Source organism: Tupaia chinensis, unplaced genomic scaffold (assembly GCF_000334495.1).
Source record: "Tupaia chinensis unplaced genomic scaffold, TupChi_1.0 Scaffold000550_1, whole genome shotgun sequence".
Classification (NCBI taxonomy): domain Eukaryota; kingdom Metazoa; phylum Chordata; class Mammalia; order Scandentia; family Tupaiidae; genus Tupaia; species Tupaia belangeri.
Window position 1 is genome coordinate 416,235 of NW_006160062.1, and position 20,272 is coordinate 436,506.

Below are 20,272 nucleotides of genomic sequence, written 5' to 3' on the forward strand. Positions count from 1 at the left end.
AAAGAAGCACCTCAGTTACAGAGAAGTTCAGTTCTGATTAAGATCCCTTGTTCCTAGGACCAGACAGTCAAGCAGCAGTAGCCCAGGTGGGCCCACATGGAAAGGTCCTCAGTTCACATCCTGAGACCTCCTTGGGCACACTGGCCATGTGCGTGTGTCCATGATCCAGTCTGAGAAGGCTTAGGATAGAGTACAGCATGATGACCCTGTTGGGAATGCTCTCTTCCCTCTTTCTTCCTCTCTTTCTTTCTCTATCTCTTTCTCATAAGAGAAGTAAATAAATAAACTTAAAAGAGATCTCTTGTTCCTCTGTTTAAAAAAAAATAATAAACTGACACATGGGCACAGTCGCACAGTCTTCTAGGACATCCCTGGGGTAAGGCGTTGAGTAATGATGACAAAGCACTTTGCATACTTGTATCACTTCAAGTCCTCCGTATTCTACTTATCATCTCCACTTTACTCATGGTGAAACTAAGATTCAGATACTGGCCAGAGGTTAGGCAGTGGTAAACGGAGCACCAGATTCTAAATCTAAGTCTGACTTTGAAGCCTCAGCTCTCTCTTCTCTACCACCTTATGTTACACTAAGTGAACAAATGAGCAAGCAAGTTCTAAGTTTACTGAAACGTGCCAAGTATCACACCTTCACAAATATCTAGAGTCCTGTGAGGAAGGTCTGTTCAAGTTTCTTACTCCTCTCCGCCTGAGGTCATGCACAGAGATCTACCAAATTCAAGAGACAGCTAATAAGAAGAGCTGGGTGGATTCTGTTCCCAGTGGCTGTGCCAGCTCCCCCTCAGGTCAGAGTTAAAAATTTGAACATCTAGGGAACCAGCAGTTAGCGTAATGGCTATGTCGCTGGACTCCCATGTAGTCGACCGCGGTTCGTGTCCCGGACCCGGTGGCTTAAAACTCACACCGGGCGCGTGTGCGTGCGTGCCCAAGATCCCGAGAGGAGAATGGAGGAGAAGGGATTGCGGCGTGACCATCCCCCCTGGGGGGTGATTTCTCGCTTTCTGTCTCTATGTCTCTCTCTGTCTGTCTGGCAAGCGCACGCGCCCTACAGTGAAAATCTCTCAAAAAAAAAAATTTTGAACATCTAAGGAGGAAACATCTGCCTTGAAGATTTCCCAAGTTAAAGTGAAATTGTTGCAGCCTTGGCATTCAATTAGAACTCCAAACTGTGAGTTCCCACTCGTCTGTGCTTGACAGAGGATCCAGAACAGGTGTCCAAGAAGGCTCTTAGCTGTGCCTGTAGGGATTCCCTCAACCCTTCCCTAAGGAGAGGTAGGAGAGCATATATTTAGTTACACTCCCAAGAAAAGATATTAGCACTCTCCCCACCCAGTTGTCTATTAAAAAGTATGGACATAGATTTAACTGACAGCACAGAACAGCTGGAGTCCAAATGGGCTCTTGTCAGAGAGGGAATTTCAGCTCATTGCCAATGAAATATTTGGCATAAGCTGGACTGGAAGAATATTCAAGAAAGATTACTTGAAGGACAGGGTCTTCAAAAAATTAGTGGGAAACACTATACATGGATTTTAATTTTTTGTTTATTTTGCTATAAGGCACGTGTGCTTGCCAGAAAGAGACAGAGACAAAGAGAGACACAGTGAGAGAGAAGTAGTGAGAAATATCCTCCCTCTCCCCTCGCCCCCCAGGAAGGATGACCATTCCATAATCCTTTATCCTCCACTCTCCTCTTAGGATTCTGGGCATGAATGTACATGCACCCAGTACGATTTTCAAGCCACCAGGTCTGGGACTCAAAATGTGAAGCTGGCCATGTGGAATCCAATGCCTAAACCTCTATGCCATTTAATGGCCCTCAATATATATATTTTTTTACATCAAAATAAACTTGCACTTTAATTCCATTTTCCACTAGCTTTTTGAACTCCCTTTATATAGTCCAACTGTACTTCAGGGGGATTAGAATTTAGTATAGCAAAAAATGAGCTATGTGCCTGTCTCAGCCCTATTAGCACCCCCAAATCATTGCTTTTCCTGACTCTGTCAGCCCACATGATGGGAAGAGATTGCACTTGCTGTAAAGATGCTCTCAAAGATGGTATTGACTAAAGAATCTTCTTCATGGTAACTACTCCCCCCTACCCCAGGAAAAAATTCTGATCTGGTCCCTATGTCACTAATCACATTTTTTCTAAGTAATTAGTTGCTTTTTTAAGGTTATGATCATAGTGAAGCATCAAACCAAACAGGTTTCCTATTTTAGTTGGCTGCTAGGCAGCTCAGAATTAAATGGATACAAAAAAAAGGAGGGGTAGGAAAGAAAATTTGGGGGAAAAAATAAAGAGGTAAGACATTTGTGGGACACAGGCATGGTTTATTATTTGTTGATGAGGACATGTATAGTATTCTCAACTGGGCTGGACTGAGGTGTCTACCATGCTGGATAAAGTCTCTTTACAATCTAAATGATGTATAGTGATTAAATGTATAAATAATAATTAAAAATTAAATAAACAATTCCTTACAAAAAGAATTAAATGGGATGATCCTTTCATCTAACTATACATCAGGGTCAGCACAGCATTCATACTTGGTTGTAGCCCTCTTCTGTCTCTTCCTGGGTTCTGCCTAATCAGCAACTAAGTTTTCTGATTGTCCAGCCTTGGCTCCCCTCATTAAGTCACTGAATCCCTCTAAATCTATTTTAAGATTTTTTTCCCATTCATGTATGTAAACTTCATTAGTGTTTGTTCAAGGCCAGTCTGTTGGGCACAAACAAACCAGCAGGCAGGGAAAGTCAGAGCTGTCGCATTGGAATGGGCCCAAGGCAAACTGAGCCTTTCACCAAGACAAGGGGAGATGGCCTCTCAGTCATGCATACTGGGAGCAATTAAATACCCAGTACAGAATTCCTCCATGTCTACCAGGGTCAACAGGCTTGGCAACCTTTCTAAGCAGGATGTTCCGCTCCTCTCCTGTGACTTCTACTCCTTTCACACATGGCCTATTTTATCCCAGGTTCAGGGATACTAGTGAGACCGCGCCTCTCTCTAAGTTAGGACTAATCTGACCTGGCTTCTAACATCCTAGGGCCCTACCTTCTAGGAGGCTATGTGGTAAAGATAAACTATTAGTAAACAAGCTTTTGGGACCAGCAGTTAGCATAATGGCTATGTCGCTGGACTCCCACGTAGTCGACCACAGTTCGAGTCCCGGACCCGGTGGCTTAAACTCACACCGGGCGCGTGTGCGTGCATGCCCAAGATCCCGAGAGGAGAATGGAGGAGAAGGGATTGCAGCGTGGCCACCCCCCCGGTGGGGGCGGATTTCCTGCTTTCTGTCTGTCTCTCTCTGTCTGTCTGGTGAGCGCACGCGCCCTATAGCAAAAACCTCTCAAAATAAATAAATAAATAAATAAACAAGCTTTTAGTGGGCAGCCAGTTGCATAGTAGTTAAGGTGGCTGGATTCCACATGGCTGACCACGTGGTTCAAGTCCCAAATCCAAAGGCTTAAAAAACACACAGAGCACACATGTGTGTGTGTGTGTGTGTATACCCTAAATTCTGAAAGGAAAATGAAAAAGGGATTGTAGTGTGGCCATCCAACATGGGGCAAGGGGGAGGGGCTGCTTTCTCACTTTCCCTCTGTTTTTCTCTCTCTCTTCAGTGAGCACACATACTCTCTGACAAATTTTTTAAAGTAAAAATAAACCTTTATCAATTAAAGGTTAATCAGCTGGTGTGTAAGCTCCCTCCATAGCACCACCTAATCCCGCCATAGCACTACCCGATGATAACATTAGGAAAGGATTCACAAAGCACAGTACACACGGCAATGGGCAATTCTGCCTGAGCACAAAGCTGGGCCTAAAGATACACAAACCTGAATTGACTAAAGTAAAACACATCTCTTGGAAATGCTGATCATGGGAAGTGTAGGCTTTCCTAAAACATAAGAAGAGACACACACTTGGCTGGACTCCCACGTAGTTGACCGTGCTTCAAGTCCTGGACCAAGCGGCTTGAAACTCATGCCAAGGCTGTGTGCATATGTGCCCAAAATCCCGAGAAGAGAATGGAGGAAAGGGATTGCAGAGTGGCCATCCCCCCCCCACCCCAGGGGGTGATTTCTCACTTTCTGTCTCTCTGTCTCCCTAGAGAGCACAAGTGCCCCATAGCAAAAAAATTTCTAAAAAAAAAAAAAAGAATCGGGACCAGCAGCTAGCATAATGGTTATGTCACTGAACTCCCATGTAGTCGACCGTGATTCAAGTCCCAGACCTGGTTACTTAAACTCATGCAAGACACGTGTGCGTGTGTGCGTGTGTGCCCAAGATCCCGAGAGGAGAATGGAGGAGAAGGTATTGCGGCATGGCCATCCCCCCAGGGAGTGATTTCTCACTTTCTGTCTCTTTGTCTCTCTCTCTCTGTCTTTCTGGCGAGCACATGTGCCCTATGGCAAAAACCTCTCCAAAAAAAATAAAAAGAACCATGCATCTTCCATCATGAAACAGTATACACAGCAGAGTAAAAAACGTCATTGACAATTAAATGAAAGTTAGTACAACTATTGAATTTGCACACCATAATACAATGTTTGATGTCAAATAAGATGGCTATGTCTATAGCACTGATCTGATTATCACAAACTGTATGCATGCTTTGAAAAACCATACTGTACCACCTCATAGATATACAATAATTACATGTACACTAGAAGTCACAATTAAAAAAAAATAACAAAAGTCTTATTCATGTTTATAGCAGCATTTTTTCACAATAGCCAAAAGGTGGAAGGAACCCAAATGTCCACTGAGGAATGGATTAACCAAACGTGGTATATGCCTACAATGAAATATTATTCAGCTTTAAAATAGAATTCTATATGTCCTTAACATGGAAGAACCTTAGGACATCATGCTAGGTGAAATAAGCCAGTCACAAAGAGACAAATACTGTCTTTGTATTATATTTGTACCTTGGCTTATATGAGGTTCTTAGAGTAGTCAACACAGAAAACAGAATAGCGGGAAGTCATTGTTTAAAGGATGTGCAGTTTCAGAACTGTTTTGCAAGATGACAGGAATTCTGGAGCTTAACTGCACAAAGCTTTGGCTATTCTTAATATTACTGAACTGTACACTTTAAAATAGTTAAGATGCTAAATTTTATGTTATATGCATTTTTATTAAAACTAAAAAGGATTTGAAAAGTATGTCCTGATTCCATTAAACCATGAATGACAAACAAGTTTTATTTCATTTCTCTTGCCAACTCTAATCAATTCTTAGAGGCTGCCTGAGGGAGCATCTCATGGAAGGATGGGGGGGCTGCTTCCCAGATCATCTACAGAGAGCCAAGATTGATTAGCTATCACTGGCATGGGCCCATTGGGGGTATATGGAAGAAAGGAGAGGACTGGAAAAAGAAAGGGGCGGCACATGCTCTTTACTTATTTGTTGATACTGAAATATGAGGGCAGGAACCTAGAAATATTTAATGGGATGCAAACATCCAGTGAAACAATTAGACTTATTCATGGCAAGGCCAAAAGAAATCTACACAATGTACTTACAGTTTTTCTGGATTGTTTGCATTGCACACTTCAGCATGGCCGTTGCAAACACACTGTCCACCAATGCTGATATCCTTTATGCTGTAATAATACTGTACAACAGAAAACAGAATGTGGAGATTTTAATAGACAACATAGACTTTCTCTTATCTTTTTTATGTTTATTTATTTCTTCCATGAGCAAGAGAGAGAGCGTGTACACTTCTAATAGGGTCTTGACACCACCATCCACCCCCAGACTTAGCCAGCCCTGGATCTTAGACAAACACATAGCCATCATACTCTGGGAAGTCTCCAGACACAAACCCAGAACTTCCATGTGAGTCAACCTCATAGAGCATCGTGTTTTACTGCTGCGCCACCATGTACTCCCCTTATTAACCTTTAGCCCACATTTGAGTTGACCCCGCTTCCCTTTTATTTTGTGCCCTCCAGTCACTTCTCCTTGCCTATCCCAACACAAAAAGGAGCCACATCTGGATATAACTTGTCTTACAAAATAAGTGAATTCCTCTAGCAAACTTAATAGCATACTGCCAAATGTGTCCACTTTTGAAAATCAGATGTCAGCCCTAAGTCAACTGGATCCTACTCGGCTGACTGCGCAGTTTGAGTCCTGACCCAGGAGACTGAAAAATATGCTGGGCACAAGGGCATGGTCATCTTTCATGGAGATTGTCTTCCTCTTTCTCTTATCTATCTCTCTCTAGTAAGTACACATGCCCTCTGACAAATTAAAAACAAACAGACAAAATCAAGTGCTTTAAATGCATGGAGGAAAATTACTTTTGAAAAGTATCATAACCTATGGCCTATTGAAAAGAGATTGTTCTTGAGTTTATGTTTTAATGTAAATCTGGATTTCATACATTAATTTATTGGCCAAAAGTAAATTTTTGTACAAAAAAAAATTGTGTGCCTACTCTGTACAAAATACTGCCCCAGGAAGAGCATATTTACAAAGATAGATCAGATATAGCCCTGACACTGGCAAGGGCCACCAGCAGTAGTTGAAGCCTTGCCAAAATCAGAGGGACAAAATCCCCAAATCCCAGACAGCCAGCTTCAGACCTGGCTAAGGATTAGCCCACAAATATGCACAGGCCATTGACAAGGCACCTCTCCAGTATTTTGGAGGCCTCTCCACTAGGGACAATAGGTGGCCCCTCTGCCAGCTCCTTTCCTTCTCAGATTGGCAGGAGACTACACAGGATTGGGATAGGAATGTCGTAAGGGTTGTAGAACAATCTTTCTCTTTGAGGCCATGCTGACAGTGAGAAGATTACCTGTCAGCAAAGAAGTCTTTGAATGCATTAGGACAAGAGGGTTTTTGTATCTCTTTTGTCTTAAAGAGCCATGTATTTTTAAGGTTGGGGTTTTATTCTGGATACCTAATTTAATATCATGATGATATCAAATCTTCCAGGCAACACCTAACTTAGTGTAAAGGCATTAAAATCTCTCATTAATACTGGGTAAAGTCAGTATTACGGAAATTTCCATGACAAGTTAATATCCAAGGGCTGTTGTGCTAATCACCATAGAAGTTTCTCTCTCAACTTATGTTAAGGGCAGCAGCAAGAGAAGTCTTCAATCAGCCTTTACCCCAAAACACACAGGACTCATGTGATAAGACAGCTACTATCATATTCTTCCATTCAAGAATAACCTAGATTTGAGGGGTCAAGATTATATATATGGTGCAATCTGTTAAAAGAAATTACTTAATTGGGGCCAGCAGATGACACTGGACTCCCACGTGACTGATCATGGTTTGAGTCCCAGATCTGGCAACTTGCTTTTTCACTTTCCCCCTTTCTCTCTCTGTCTCCCTGGTGAGTGTATGTACAAATTAAAATAATAAATAAATAAAATAAATTCTTAAAATATTACTTAATAGAGAAGGTTATGATTACCTAAGGAAAAAAGTAAACATGAGTATAAATCTTATGACCCACAAAAAAGACAATTTATAAAAATAAATAAATAAATAAGTGATGAGGTACATTTGTGGTGGGGCCCCAGAGCACCTGCCACCTGCCTATAGTTTATAAGAAGGCTCAGCTATTTTATGTAAATATCCCTCCTTAGATACAGTACAGTCCCACCTCCACAGCAACTTAGAGAGCACTAAGAGAGTGTAAAATGCAAAAGATGAGGTCGCCTACACCCAAGGTACCCTGCCTTTCTGGAAAATGCTCAAAATTGTAGCAAAACTTTTGTTTTTCCCCTCCCTCTTTCCTTTCCCTATTATTATCTACCCCCCCTCCAAAAAAAAAAAGCCAAAATCTATAAAGTACATTGGACATTTTCAATTCACCCTTCCACTGCCCTGGGGCTGAACTTTACGGGTTGCAACATGGGCTCTCTTGCCTCTAGCTTCCTTTTGGGTTTGGCCAGTAGAGACAATGGCAAGAAAACAGTGAACTCAGGGCATTTATTTTGCTGGCTCCCTCTGTACCCAGGAGATGGGGTACTATCCCGACACCTGAGGGCAAGAGATGTTCAGGGCATACATTTAACATAGTAGAGAGCTCTAGTGTTCACCAATAATTGTGTTCTCCTCTACTTCAGCAATATTACGTTACTTAGCCTCCATGACCAGTTCATGTCAATGAAAATAGTCAGGAATGGTGGATCTTCTCTATGTTTTCTCTTCCTTCATCTTCTGACCAGATGCAGGGAATCCAGAGAGTACTCTCAGTAGTACAGAGGATAAGTCCTCTCATCCTACAGGGTGGTTGGCCTCTAGATAATAGGGCCTGGTTCCCTGAATGACTGTATGGAACCAATCTCACCACAGTGGACTCTGACACAAGGAGAAATAAAAACGTTGTTTTGTCAACCCACTCAGATCTAGGAATTGGGAAGTATAATAGTGGTGAGCCCATCCAGACTCAGACCAAGCTGACTATAATCTTTTGCCTTTCATCTTCATTGGATATAATGATTTTACTTCAAACAGTCTAACTCCTAATTACATCTAGTATTTAAGACAAGAACAACCTTTATGCCTACACCATTACTGGCTATAATGGTTACTTTAAAAACTTCAGGGCAATTAATTTAGATAAGTGAAAAAAGTAACCAAACAAATCCTGCCAACTAAGCACTTAAAAAGCACTGCTCACCCGCCGCGTGACAGTTGGGTCTCTTTGTGCTTTGGAGATGAGGTGTCCAAGAAGAGTGTTGGTTCGGAGAAAACGCAAGCGGATGTTTGTTGCCTTGGTAAACTCCCTCAGGGTGTGAGAGAAAGTAAAATTTTTTGCACCTGGACGGCCATTTATCAAGGACACCACAACCTAAAATAAGCACACACGTATCAGGGGAAAAAGTCTTTTCATCAAAATTTAGCACCAAGTAACTAGAAATAATGCACATGCTCCAAAGCACTTGGTTTCTTTGAGCCATTAGATGTTTGTAGGTGGTCTTGGATTTTATTTGTGTCTAAAAACATCATTGCTTGTTCCATCTTCCCTCCCCTTTCCTAGTTCCAAGTTCTGGCAATACGTCCTTGAAACCTGGGCTCTCAGGAGATATTATCATTTTATTTTTAAACAGCTTTGTTTTACCAGCATAGTTATGGGGCTAAAACACCAAGAAGTATTGAAAATATAATGCTATAATCTATACATAAAAGGAAACTTTACCAAGCTGCATCAAAAAAAAAAACTTCAGTAATCTAAAAATCTAAATGAGATGGAAGAAAGAAAATTTCTGAATAAAGAGTTAACAGTGATGGAGACAAAATTTAAAAAAAAAATCTATATCAAACCTGAGTTTTGTTTTAGAGCCTGAGGTGATAAAGTCCAAGTATCAACCATTTGAAGCATGAATCACTCACCAGTTGTGGAAGATAGGGACTATAGCTGCTCAAGTAAGATCTCTCGATTTAAAGAGAGGGAGACTGACACTCTTGATAAAAGTTTACTTGAAACTCAGTTCATATTCATTATGGCCTCCCAATTTCCATGGATTCTTCTCTGATTTTCCCCATGTCTGTTTGCCCTTCTCCCCTAAGTAGTCTGGTTGACTTCTCAATAGCCAAATACTGGGTTGTCGAAAAAGTCATAATGCATTTTAAAAGAAATATATCATGACTTTTCTGACAACCCAATACAATTCCAAAATGACAGCAATATTCTTTATTCCCCCAACAGATAGTGCCCACCTCACTAAAAGGGATCAGGGATTAGTGCTACAACCTACCTCTTTCTCCTTATTCTTACTGAAGATAATGTATAAGGAAGTGGGGAGGGTCATCACCTCACTGACCAGCAGCCCATTTTCTAAATATACCACCAAAAAGGAGAGCTCAAGACCTGTGAACCTTGAATCCCAAATCCTGACTTCCTGAGAAAAATTCAAGATCCCAGTTAGAATTTCTAACCCAACTCATCTGGGAATCCTTGCTATGAATCCTTTACTGTTGAGTCTAAGTGCTGGTTCCCACCTTGTTCTAAATCTCCTCAAAAGTACAAGCTTCACAATGATGAACACTTTGATGACCACATGCTAATTCCTGAGTCTTATTTTCCACAGCCTCCCAAATCTACTCACCTCACCATTTTCCAAAGGTACAATACGGGAATATTCAGTAATACAAAGTACATCATCATCCTGGGTGATAGCTGTATTTGCCTCCTGCCCAAATTGTTCCAAACAGTCTACTTTAGAGTCTAGGAAGAAAATATTTCAGTATTATAAAATAAAATGCTATCAATTTTGTACCTCAGGAAGTCTTGTATTTTTCTTAAAGGAACACATGAAAAGAGAGAAAACTGGGAAGCATTTATGACTTTTAGACAAAAGCTCAGTATGAATTTTTAAATTAATGTAAGAAAATACCAAGCCATCTCAGGTCACTTGACTTTCAGTAGCATTCTTTGGAGATATGTTGCTAACTCGTCACTCCTCAGTAGGCAAGTACTCAAGGTCTTTATAAGCAAAATTCCTATCCACCTCCATTCAATAAAGAGTTCATAGACATTGATATTCTTCATTAAAGGAGTTAATGGGGTCAAGGTAAGTAATATACAATGCAGGATCCATAAAGATGAAATCCAGTCCCTAATTCTATGTAAATTCTAGTGCTATGGTCTAACTTTAGGTACACTGTTTTCCCCTAAAAGTGACAATAACTGTTATAAAAAGAGCTTCAATCTCTGTTTTGCTCATAGTATTTTTGGAATTATTGAACACATATGTGAGAAATGGGGATGTTCTGAGAGTTAACTTAGGAAGTTAATACTGACTAGTCCTTAAACAGGCACACTGAGAAATTTATTCCCTAATTAAATCTGTAGTCTTGATTTGTTGAAAATAATTAAGTCGCTCACAACATGGTAGGTAAGATGACTTACGTGCAAAATATTGCCATGGTGTGTAGGTGCTTCCAAAATCTACAGATCTTTCCAAGATCCAAAGGTCAGGGCGAGGAGAATTTGCAAATTTGATTAAAATATAGGCCACATGGAAGAGCTGATAAAGCAAAAGAGAGACAGTTATTAATGTCACCTCATTGATACACGATTTCGACCATCTCTATATGATGCTGATTCCCTAGGCAACACATCCAGTCACACCCCTCTCCCAAGATCCAGATCTTCATTTTTTAACTGCCTATTGGACATCTCTACCTGGTAAGCTTATTGTGCTCAAAACCAAAATCATCTTTTTTCTCCACCTATATATATATAAAACACCATCTTTGTTACACCTTAACCAATATACACCCTTGAATTTCAACCGTTGACACAATATCTCAAAGTCTATGTGAACAGTCTTAAAAAGTTCAGAAATTGATATTATGAAAAACTATAGGTGGGGACCAGCAGTTGGTGTAATGGCTATATTGCTGGACTCCCATGTAGTAGACTGCGGTTCGAGTCCTGGACTCAGTGGCTTAAAGTCGTTCGGGGCATGTGTGTGTCCATGCCCAGGATCCTGAGAGGAGAATGGAGGAGAAGGGATTGCGGTGTGGCCATCCCCCTGCCCCGGGGGGGTGATTTCTTGCTTTCTGTCTCTCTGTCTCTCTCTGTCTTTCTGGTGAGCACATGTGCCCTATAGCCAAAAGAAAACTCTCATAAAACAAAACAAAACAAAAACAAAAACAAAACAAACAAACAAAAAACAGCTGTAGGGGTATTTAATCTTTTTACACCAAAATAAACTCATACTTTAATTCCACTGTTCCTCAGACTTTTTGAAATCCCTGATACATTCAGAGTTTGATGACAACCAATGGTAATCATGTGCTATGCCCTCCCAGGACCAAACACCAATAGTTCAGCCCAGAGTGTCTCCCAAGGTGTCTCCTAATCCATAGTTCCAGCACTGGAGTGATCACAACTACAGAACTGAGACCTGAGCAGCTGTTTGGTGGGGCGCTAGCCCCTACTCCCTTACACTATTTCCACTGGTCTCCTCACTTCCTGATTGTTCTCCCTTTTACTAATTTCCTTGATTACCCTCATCATTCTTTTGCCCCTAGTCAAAACAAGGTAAAAGTATGAAAAAGATGGAGAGAGACTTCAGTCCTGCTTTCTTCATCTCCCACTCTCTAATTCCAAGGTGCTTCTCATGTGGACCCCAGGATATCTTGCAGTTTATTCCAAACCTTTTCCCTTAAAACTTATCTAACTTGAATATTTTTTAAAAAATTGCCAGGGGTGGGAAGCAATTGTGCTTATCAGATAGAAACAGAGAAAGGAAGAGAGGGAGAAAGCATTCCCATTAGGAGTGGTCAGGTTGCCATCCTTTCTTCTCCATTTATCCATCCTGTTGGGATTTGTGGCACATTTGCACCTGTATTCACATGTTTTTCAAGCCACCAGGTCCAGAATTCAAACCATGAGGTTGGTCATGTGAGCACCCTTAACCACTAGGCCGCAGGCTGGCTCATCTGGCTTGAATTTTGAACCCTATGGTTCTATATATTTCCTTAAGAGCCTGGTATGATATGAACTCCAATGTTTAAAAGATCTATGTTAACATATTAATGATCTAAGATGATCTACAACCCTCATGTTCCTGACCCCTAGTTAATGGATTTTACAGTGATTCTCTAAGGAGGATACCCCCACTTCCATAGCCAGTCCAGTAGAGCCATTTGAACAATGAGGTCATCTAGATAGGGAAAAAGTACTCTGACTCTATTGGATCTTTAACTTTTCTGGAAAAAACGGGGGAGCAGACTTTCGTTTTAATATTTTTCATGTACATTACATGGCAAAAGTCATACATTTCAAAAAAGAAAAAAAAAAAAAGGCATGAGACCTATCAGCTAACATAAATGCTCTAAAGTATAAACCAGAGCCAAAAATCTCTAAGATAATTATTCTAAACATTTGGCCTTAGGACCCTTTTATAATTTTAAAAATTATCAAGATCCCTCAAGTGCTTTTGTTTATGTGAGTTCTATCTATTGGTATACAATATATTAAAGTGAAGAAAATTTAGCTATATATACCATTCATTCCAAATAAATTCACCACCTACTAATGAATTCCATGTTTCTATGAAAAAACATTGCATTTTTCAAAACACAAAAGTTTTAGTGAGAAAAGTTCATTACTTTACAATTTTGCAAGTCTCTCTAAATATCTGGTTAAATACAAGGCAGTTGAATTCACACATTTGCTTCTGCATTCGATCAGCCGTGATATGGTGTTTGAGTTGAAGCACATTATTTAAGGAAAACCTGGCATCACAGATTTGGCATAGATCTGAAGTAGAAAAAAATAAGGATCTAAAGGCTTATGGACCTCCTAAAAGATCTTGGGGGATCCTGTAGATTCCTGACCATGCTTTGAGAACTACTGCTTTGAAAAAAGAGGATTTACCCTTTGCTCAAAGACGCCTCTTTGTTCACTCTTCTGAGAAAGGAAGAACTATCATGTCAATGTCTGAAAACTCTAAAGTCTGCCAGTTCTGTCTCAGTTAAACATTTGCTCTTTGATCTTGTCAAAAATGCTTACCTGGGCTCGGATTAATGCTCCCAGATTGTCTACCAACACTTGGAAAAAATTATCTAGTGTCCTGGAGAAAAAACTAATTAGGAATTATAGGGTACTCTGAAAATCAGAAAGCAATACTTAAAGCGAGGTATAATAATTTCTAAAAGAAACATACCATTATTATGTAGTGAAGGAATTCATAGAATTCATAGAAAAGTCAAGAATTCCTGTTTAGAAAATCAAACAAATATATCCCCCCTAAAACTTTTTGCACATCTCTCTCAGACCACATTAAAATAAGACTACTTTGAGACACGTGAATAAGATAGCCTAGAAACGGAACATGTCTGAATACAGGAATCAGTTGATACATTTTTAATCTCTTCTACTAAGTTCCTATAACCATAGCATACACAGTCCTTCAAAAGATTATTTACCTAATAGTTTATGATGTAACGACTTCTGTCTTCCATGTACCACATTAAGCACTTCACAAACATTCTCTCATTTAGGCTTCACAATAAAGAGTAGATTTTATCAGCCTCACTTCACCAATGAGGAGAATATGACTTAGAGAGGTTACAAAATGGACTCACATCTTGCAGGTATAAAATCTTGATCCATGTTCATTATCTTCACAGAGCATTAGCTGTGCCATAGGACAGATAGTCACTTTACATTATATCTGACCTGTTCCATTGTGGGGGAAATAACTTGTCAGAGAAATTCCAAACATCACTCCATTATAAGGAGACTAGGGTTTGGGGACTACATTATACTACATTTCAAAGGTCGTGTGCATTGTTTTTCAAAGTTAGTTTTTCTTTCTCTCCCTCTCAATCTTTCTCTCTTTCTTTCAATTAATTCCCACTGGAGGCAGTAGTAATGGAGGAAATACACATTTCTGGGGAAATCAGGGGCAGGCTCTAAGTAGAGAAAACTTCTGAGCCCACTGGTGGAAGTTGATGCAGACTGCTGGGCCTGGTTGACAGGGACATCAGTAGTAAAGTCTCGTTGCACAGGTGTGGCATAACTGTCACCTTGGCTAAGGTGTAGTCTTCCTTGTTACTGCCCATTTTCCAGCCTTGTTAACAAATCAACTCTGCAAGTAGCTATTATAATTTCAATCCATCTATTTTCTTTTTTTAAATTTATTTATTTTATATACTTTCACTGAACATCACTGCAAGATACAAAATGTGATTTTTCCAGTCAGAATACACAGTAAAGTGGCTTAATCATGCATGTTATCATCAACAAATAATTTTCCATTTCTTGTTTCATATATATATATTTTTTTTCACCCTATTTCTCACCCTCTGCCATTTCCCATCCTCCTCCCACCCTGTGTCTGGCATCTGCAGTTGCTTTCCATTCCTTTATTCTTTCCCACATCATATTGATTCACAAAATATCTTCATTAATCTAAATACTTTCAATAGTAAGTTCAGCTGATATATACATATCTGTGAACAAAAGTTGACTTTAGGCATGAAACTCTGTGGATAGAATGAATATACTATAAAATAGCACATAGCTGAGGCTATATAGCTTACTATGGTCACTAAATAGGTATCAAGAAAGGATGTTTTAGCTTTAATAAATAAAAATAAAAAAATGTTAAGAGAACTTTGCTTAATACTTAAAGGCAGGAAACAGGTTAGGATTCTGTTTGAATAGTAGGTACATGGACCTGTCCACAACTCAAGAGAAGACAAAACTCCTTAACACTGGAAAACAAAGCATAGAAGATCAGTAATGTTTTAGTCAAAAAAAAATTGGGGCTATTTTCTCAGTCTTCATGGTGGATTGATCTAGTTTGCTTTTAATACTTTCAAAGGCGGTTTCGACTTCCTGTATTATAGCCTTCATTTCCAACATTTCCATTTGATTCTTCTGATTCTTTTTTATGGTGTTTATTTCCTCTTTCAGCTCTCACAAGAACTTCCTCAACTCCTCGAACTCTTCTTTTTTTGTTTTTTTGTTTGTTTGTTTGTTTTTTCTTCTGGTGTTCGTTGTCTCTCTTCTCTTCCATCTCTACTAGTTTTGTCACTATGAGTATTCTAAATTCTTTATCCGGCATTTCCGTGAGTTCCATTGCACTGTCTGTGGTTGAAGAGAAGTTATTCTTTTCCCTTGGGAGAGAGGTATTTTCTTGGTTTTGCATATTTCTTGTGCCTCTGTGGTGATTTCTAGTCATCTCATGGGTTGTTCGTTTGTTTCTTCCTAATTTCTAGATCAATCTGAGCGATCAGAGGCGCACAAGAGGATGTGGTCTGCAAACTCTTCAGCATTGCATTTTCTCCCTTTGTGTCGAAGATTCAGTGGGAGTTGAGGAATATGAGGACCCAAATAGTGTTCAGATTTTGGCAGCTTTTCACTTAGACTTGTCTAGACACTCAGTGCATGGAGGCTGAGCAACAAAGTGATGAGGTAAAAGACAAAAGATAAGAAAACAGAGAAAGAGAGGAAGAAAACAGGAAAAAGCAAACAAACAAACAAAAAATATTCATTGCTAATTTTAGAAAACAAAAAATGAAAACCGCATGGCGCTGCAGGCTCAGTCTTCTAGCCTGCCCTTTCTGTTTGCCTTGATGGAAGTGGGGAAGGGGAGGGGATTATTATCAAGATAAAGGAGGATTTCAGAGCCAAGAAAAAACTTTACCTTAAAAATTTTTTAAAAAGAAAAATTTTTTAAGTGAAAAGACAGAGACAGAGAGACAGAAAGAGACAGAGAGAGACAGAGAGAAGGATACAGGAGCTCTACCAGGGTAAATTCTCAGCAGAACATCTTCATTGCTCTTATCCCTGAAGTCACTAGATCTCAGCTTTTATGGTGGACTCAGTCTTCTCAATTCATCTATTTTCTTATTAAATACCATGTGATGCTTACAAATTAGGTTCTTGTGTATTACAACAAATACCATATTTTTAGTTCTTAAATTTTTAATTTTTTAACTGACAAAATCAAATTATTTTATATATTGTATATATTTATGGTGTATAGCATGATGTTTTGAAATGTATATACACTGGAATGGCTTAATTGAACCATTAACATGTATCTTAACTCATATACTTCACATTTATTGTTTGAGGTGAAAACACTTAAAATCCATTCACTTCATGATTTTCCAAAGTCACACTTTCTGCTAACCAGTAGATGGCATAATGGTTACATTGCTGGACTCCCATATGACTGACCACAGTTTGAGTCCCAGGACCTGACAGCTTGAAACTCACATGAGGCGTGGGTGCGTGATCTAACAAAATCCTGAGAGGAGACTGGAGGAGAAGGGATTCCAGCATGGCCATCCCCCTGAGGAGTGACTTGTCACTTTCTGTCTCTCTGTCTCTGTCTTTCTGGCAAGTACACATACCCTATAGCAAAAATATCTCTTTAAAAAAAAAAGAAATGCAAATAAAGGAAGTAGCCTCAGTGGTGCAGAAGGGAGCCTCTCTTTGTGTCACTTCATCCTCTGCTAGATAACGTGTGAGCTTTGTGAAGCAACATGACAGTTCAAAATCCCAACTCTAGCAGCAGATGGAGCCTTGCCATTCTGCTTATTGTATGAGCCCACCCCCTGTGCTCAATTTAATAAGCCCACCATATCACTTCCCAGTGCCTGTCAGATAGGATCAGTTCACTTTCAACTGTTTCCTTGCCATTTTTGTCTTAGAATTTTGTTCTGAGGGTTTTTTTGTTTTGTTTTTTGGTTTTTTTGGGGGGTTGTTTGTTTGTTTGTTTGTTTGTTTTGTGTGTGTGTGTGTGTGTGTGTGTGTGTGTACACACGTGTTACTGATAGGCTGCATTTTGTCTTTTCTGACTCCATTTGCACTGACAGAATACATGTTTTATTTATCACCACAACTGTGTGCAACTTGCAGTCTATTCATGACAAATGCTCCAGCTCTGCAGCAAATCTGAGACCCACAGATTCAACACATCACTGTGAGGCAGAGCAAGGGGTCTCCAACATGTGTTCACAGCCCAGGTCATTCATGTGAAGACAACAGGTGCAAAATGATATGTCTTGCAATTGTATCCTATGCTTTAACCTTTTCTATATTATGTTACTGATGTTTACTTTTTAAAGTTGATTTATTTATTCCTTTCATGTGCACACGCACACCCCCACATACTCAGGGAAGTCTCTGGAAGTAAACCTGAGCTTTCCCAGGTGGGTTAGCCTCGTAGAGCATCACGGTTTATCACTGTGCCACCATCTGTCCCCTACTTCTTCCCATGAGAGAGAGAAAGAAAGCGATAATAGCAGGAAGCAGGGGGAGAGAGGCGGAGAGGTACTTTTGACAAAGTCTCATAGTTACGGTACTCTGTTCCAGCCTCCCAGTTAGCTAGTACCAAAGACGCACAAGGCACCATGCCTGACCTGGTCAGGTTGGTCTGGGATCCAAACTGAGCCTCACATGTGTCCCAGTCTCACACAGTTATGCTCTCCCACTTACACCAGTATGGCTGGGCTTAGGTTTACTTTTTGACCACTCAAAATACTTTAAAACCCTCATGAGCAGTGCTGGAGATTTACAAGAGCCCTATATAAAACTAGACAGTGTCAAACTTTCTATAAAGGGCCAGAAATCACTGTAAGTACAAAAACAAAGGCAAATTTGTGCATTTCCAGAAAAATAGTATTTGATGGGTCAAAGATGGGGAAGTGGTTACCAAAAGGGACTGAGTTGTAATCTCTGTGTGCTTTTATTACATGCTAAGGATGGTTTGAATTTTGTTGACGATTAACTAGGTAGATCTACAAAGTGGTCTTTTAAATGTTTTAATAAAGCAGATAGTCATCATAAAAGTGAAGTGTGAGGCACTTTGACTTCAAAGGGCCTTAAGGTGAGCAGATCAATCAAGATAGTACTATCTGATCCTGGTTTCTCTCACCAACATTCTCTGAAGCTTCTAAAATTACAGCTTTCTACAGCCTGTTACCCATTCAGAGCCTGTGTGGATTGCATGTAATAGGTCTTCAATAAATACATGACTGAATAAATGAATGAATGGACGAATGAGCTGTAATGAATAAAGCTGTATAGCTACCACTGAGTTCAAGAGCTAGATAGAGCTAGATACCAGCTGGAAATCGAAGATAGAGGCGAACCCCAGAAGAGTCCTTGCCTGTGTGACTCCAAGTACACCACTTAATCACTGAGACTTTATTTCCTTGCCAATAAAATAATCATGATTACACATGTATTAGGTAAATGAGGGACAATAATATCTATATCACACAAATTTCGTATTCTCTATTCTCCCTTCTGTCATGCACTGAGACATACATTTGTTTCCATTTGTCATTCCCATTCTACTGTGGCACCTTTGTGTCTTATTCACTCCTGTATCTTCAGAAGAGGTGCTTAAAAAAAACATGTTGTTGAATTGAAAAAAAGAATAACAAATGGGATGTGCAGAAATATAAACTATTATGCAAATGTATTTAAAGCCATATCCAAAATAAGCCTTTCACTCAATTAAATAGAGCACCTGGCCAAAAAAAGTCTAAATTTATAATAAAAGCAAAATTAGTTCATCAATAGCTTTATCATTTAATAGATATATTATTCCACAAAGCAGAATATCCTAATTTATGTTTCCCAGCTTTTAGTTTTGAATAATTTGCAAACCTAGAAGAAAGTTCATAGAAGAACAATGTACTGGATACTCATACACTTTTAATCCAGATTCGCCAACCGTGAACACTTCGCTACGCTTGTTTGTCTTTTCTCCATACTCTCTCTCTCATTGTGACTCTTTGAAAGAAGAATCAGACAGGCATCAAGATGCTTCACCCTTGAATTCAGCATGCATCCCCCAAGAACATAAATATTTATCCTACATAAAGTCGACATTCTCATACCTAAGAAATTTTATCATGTATAAAGATCGTATTCAATACATTGTCCATATTCAAGGCTTCTCGACTCTCCTAATAATGTTTACCATATTATCTTTTCATCCCCAATCAGGAATTACATATGACATTTAGTTGTCAGGTCTTTTCAGTTCATTTACTCTCCCCTACAGGTTTTGTCTTTCCTGACATTGACATTTTCAAGAGTCCAGAATGTTCCACTATTTGACTTGTCTGATTATTTTCTCATGCATTGACTCTGATAAAGCATTCTTGGCCAGATGGTACTTCCTTCTTGTGTCAGATCAGGGACACACAATGCCAGGTTGTCCTATTACTGACAATGCTAAATTTGAAACTTATCTAAAAAGATGTCCACCACATTATAAAATACCATTATACCTTTGTGATTAATAAGCAACTGTGGGAAGACATTTTGAAATCTGTATTTTTATTAACTAAATTCTATGTTATCACTAAGTAAGTAAAAAAAAAAATGCAAGATGTAAAAAGTAAGCCACAAAATATAGAACCAAATAAATCTACTTTAGGGTAAGTGTTCATTTGTAAAACTTACTCAGTGAACTAATTTTATAGAGATTTTCTTTCAAAGAAAAAATGCAGAGCAAGTGAAATTTAACTTCATTTTGGTAATCTTGTTTGAAAAATTTTTACAAAATGAGGTACAATTTTCATCAAACAATCAAGGCTAGTGATGAAAATATAAACAACTAAACTGAAAAAAAAAATCCTTTTAATCCTGGTCCAAAGAGCATATCTGCCAGTGGCTTGGCTAGAGCTCTTCTTTCTTCTAGGTTTATCATCACCCTGAACTGGAAAACCCAGTCCCTGCCTCCATCAGAAAGAGTGTGTTTGGATAAAGT

General features: G+C 39.3%; 1 protein-coding gene across 4 annotated transcripts in view; it reads right to left on the reverse strand.

The window, feature by feature from the left end:
* Window positions 1-20,272, reverse strand: part of LAMA3 (laminin subunit alpha 3) — a gene marked incomplete at its 5' end in the record, with an annotated part of 299,569 nt that overhangs the window by 206,393 nt on the left and 72,904 nt on the right. For all 4 annotated transcript variants that reach the window (XM_014591287.2, XM_014591288.1, XM_014591290.2 and 1 more), the window contains 4 exon segments: window positions 5,558-5,649; window positions 8,689-8,859; window positions 10,118-10,236; window positions 10,921-11,038. In XM_014591287.2, the coding sequence (XP_014446773.1) occupies window positions 5,558-5,649; window positions 8,689-8,859; window positions 10,118-10,236; window positions 10,921-11,038 (500 nt within the window).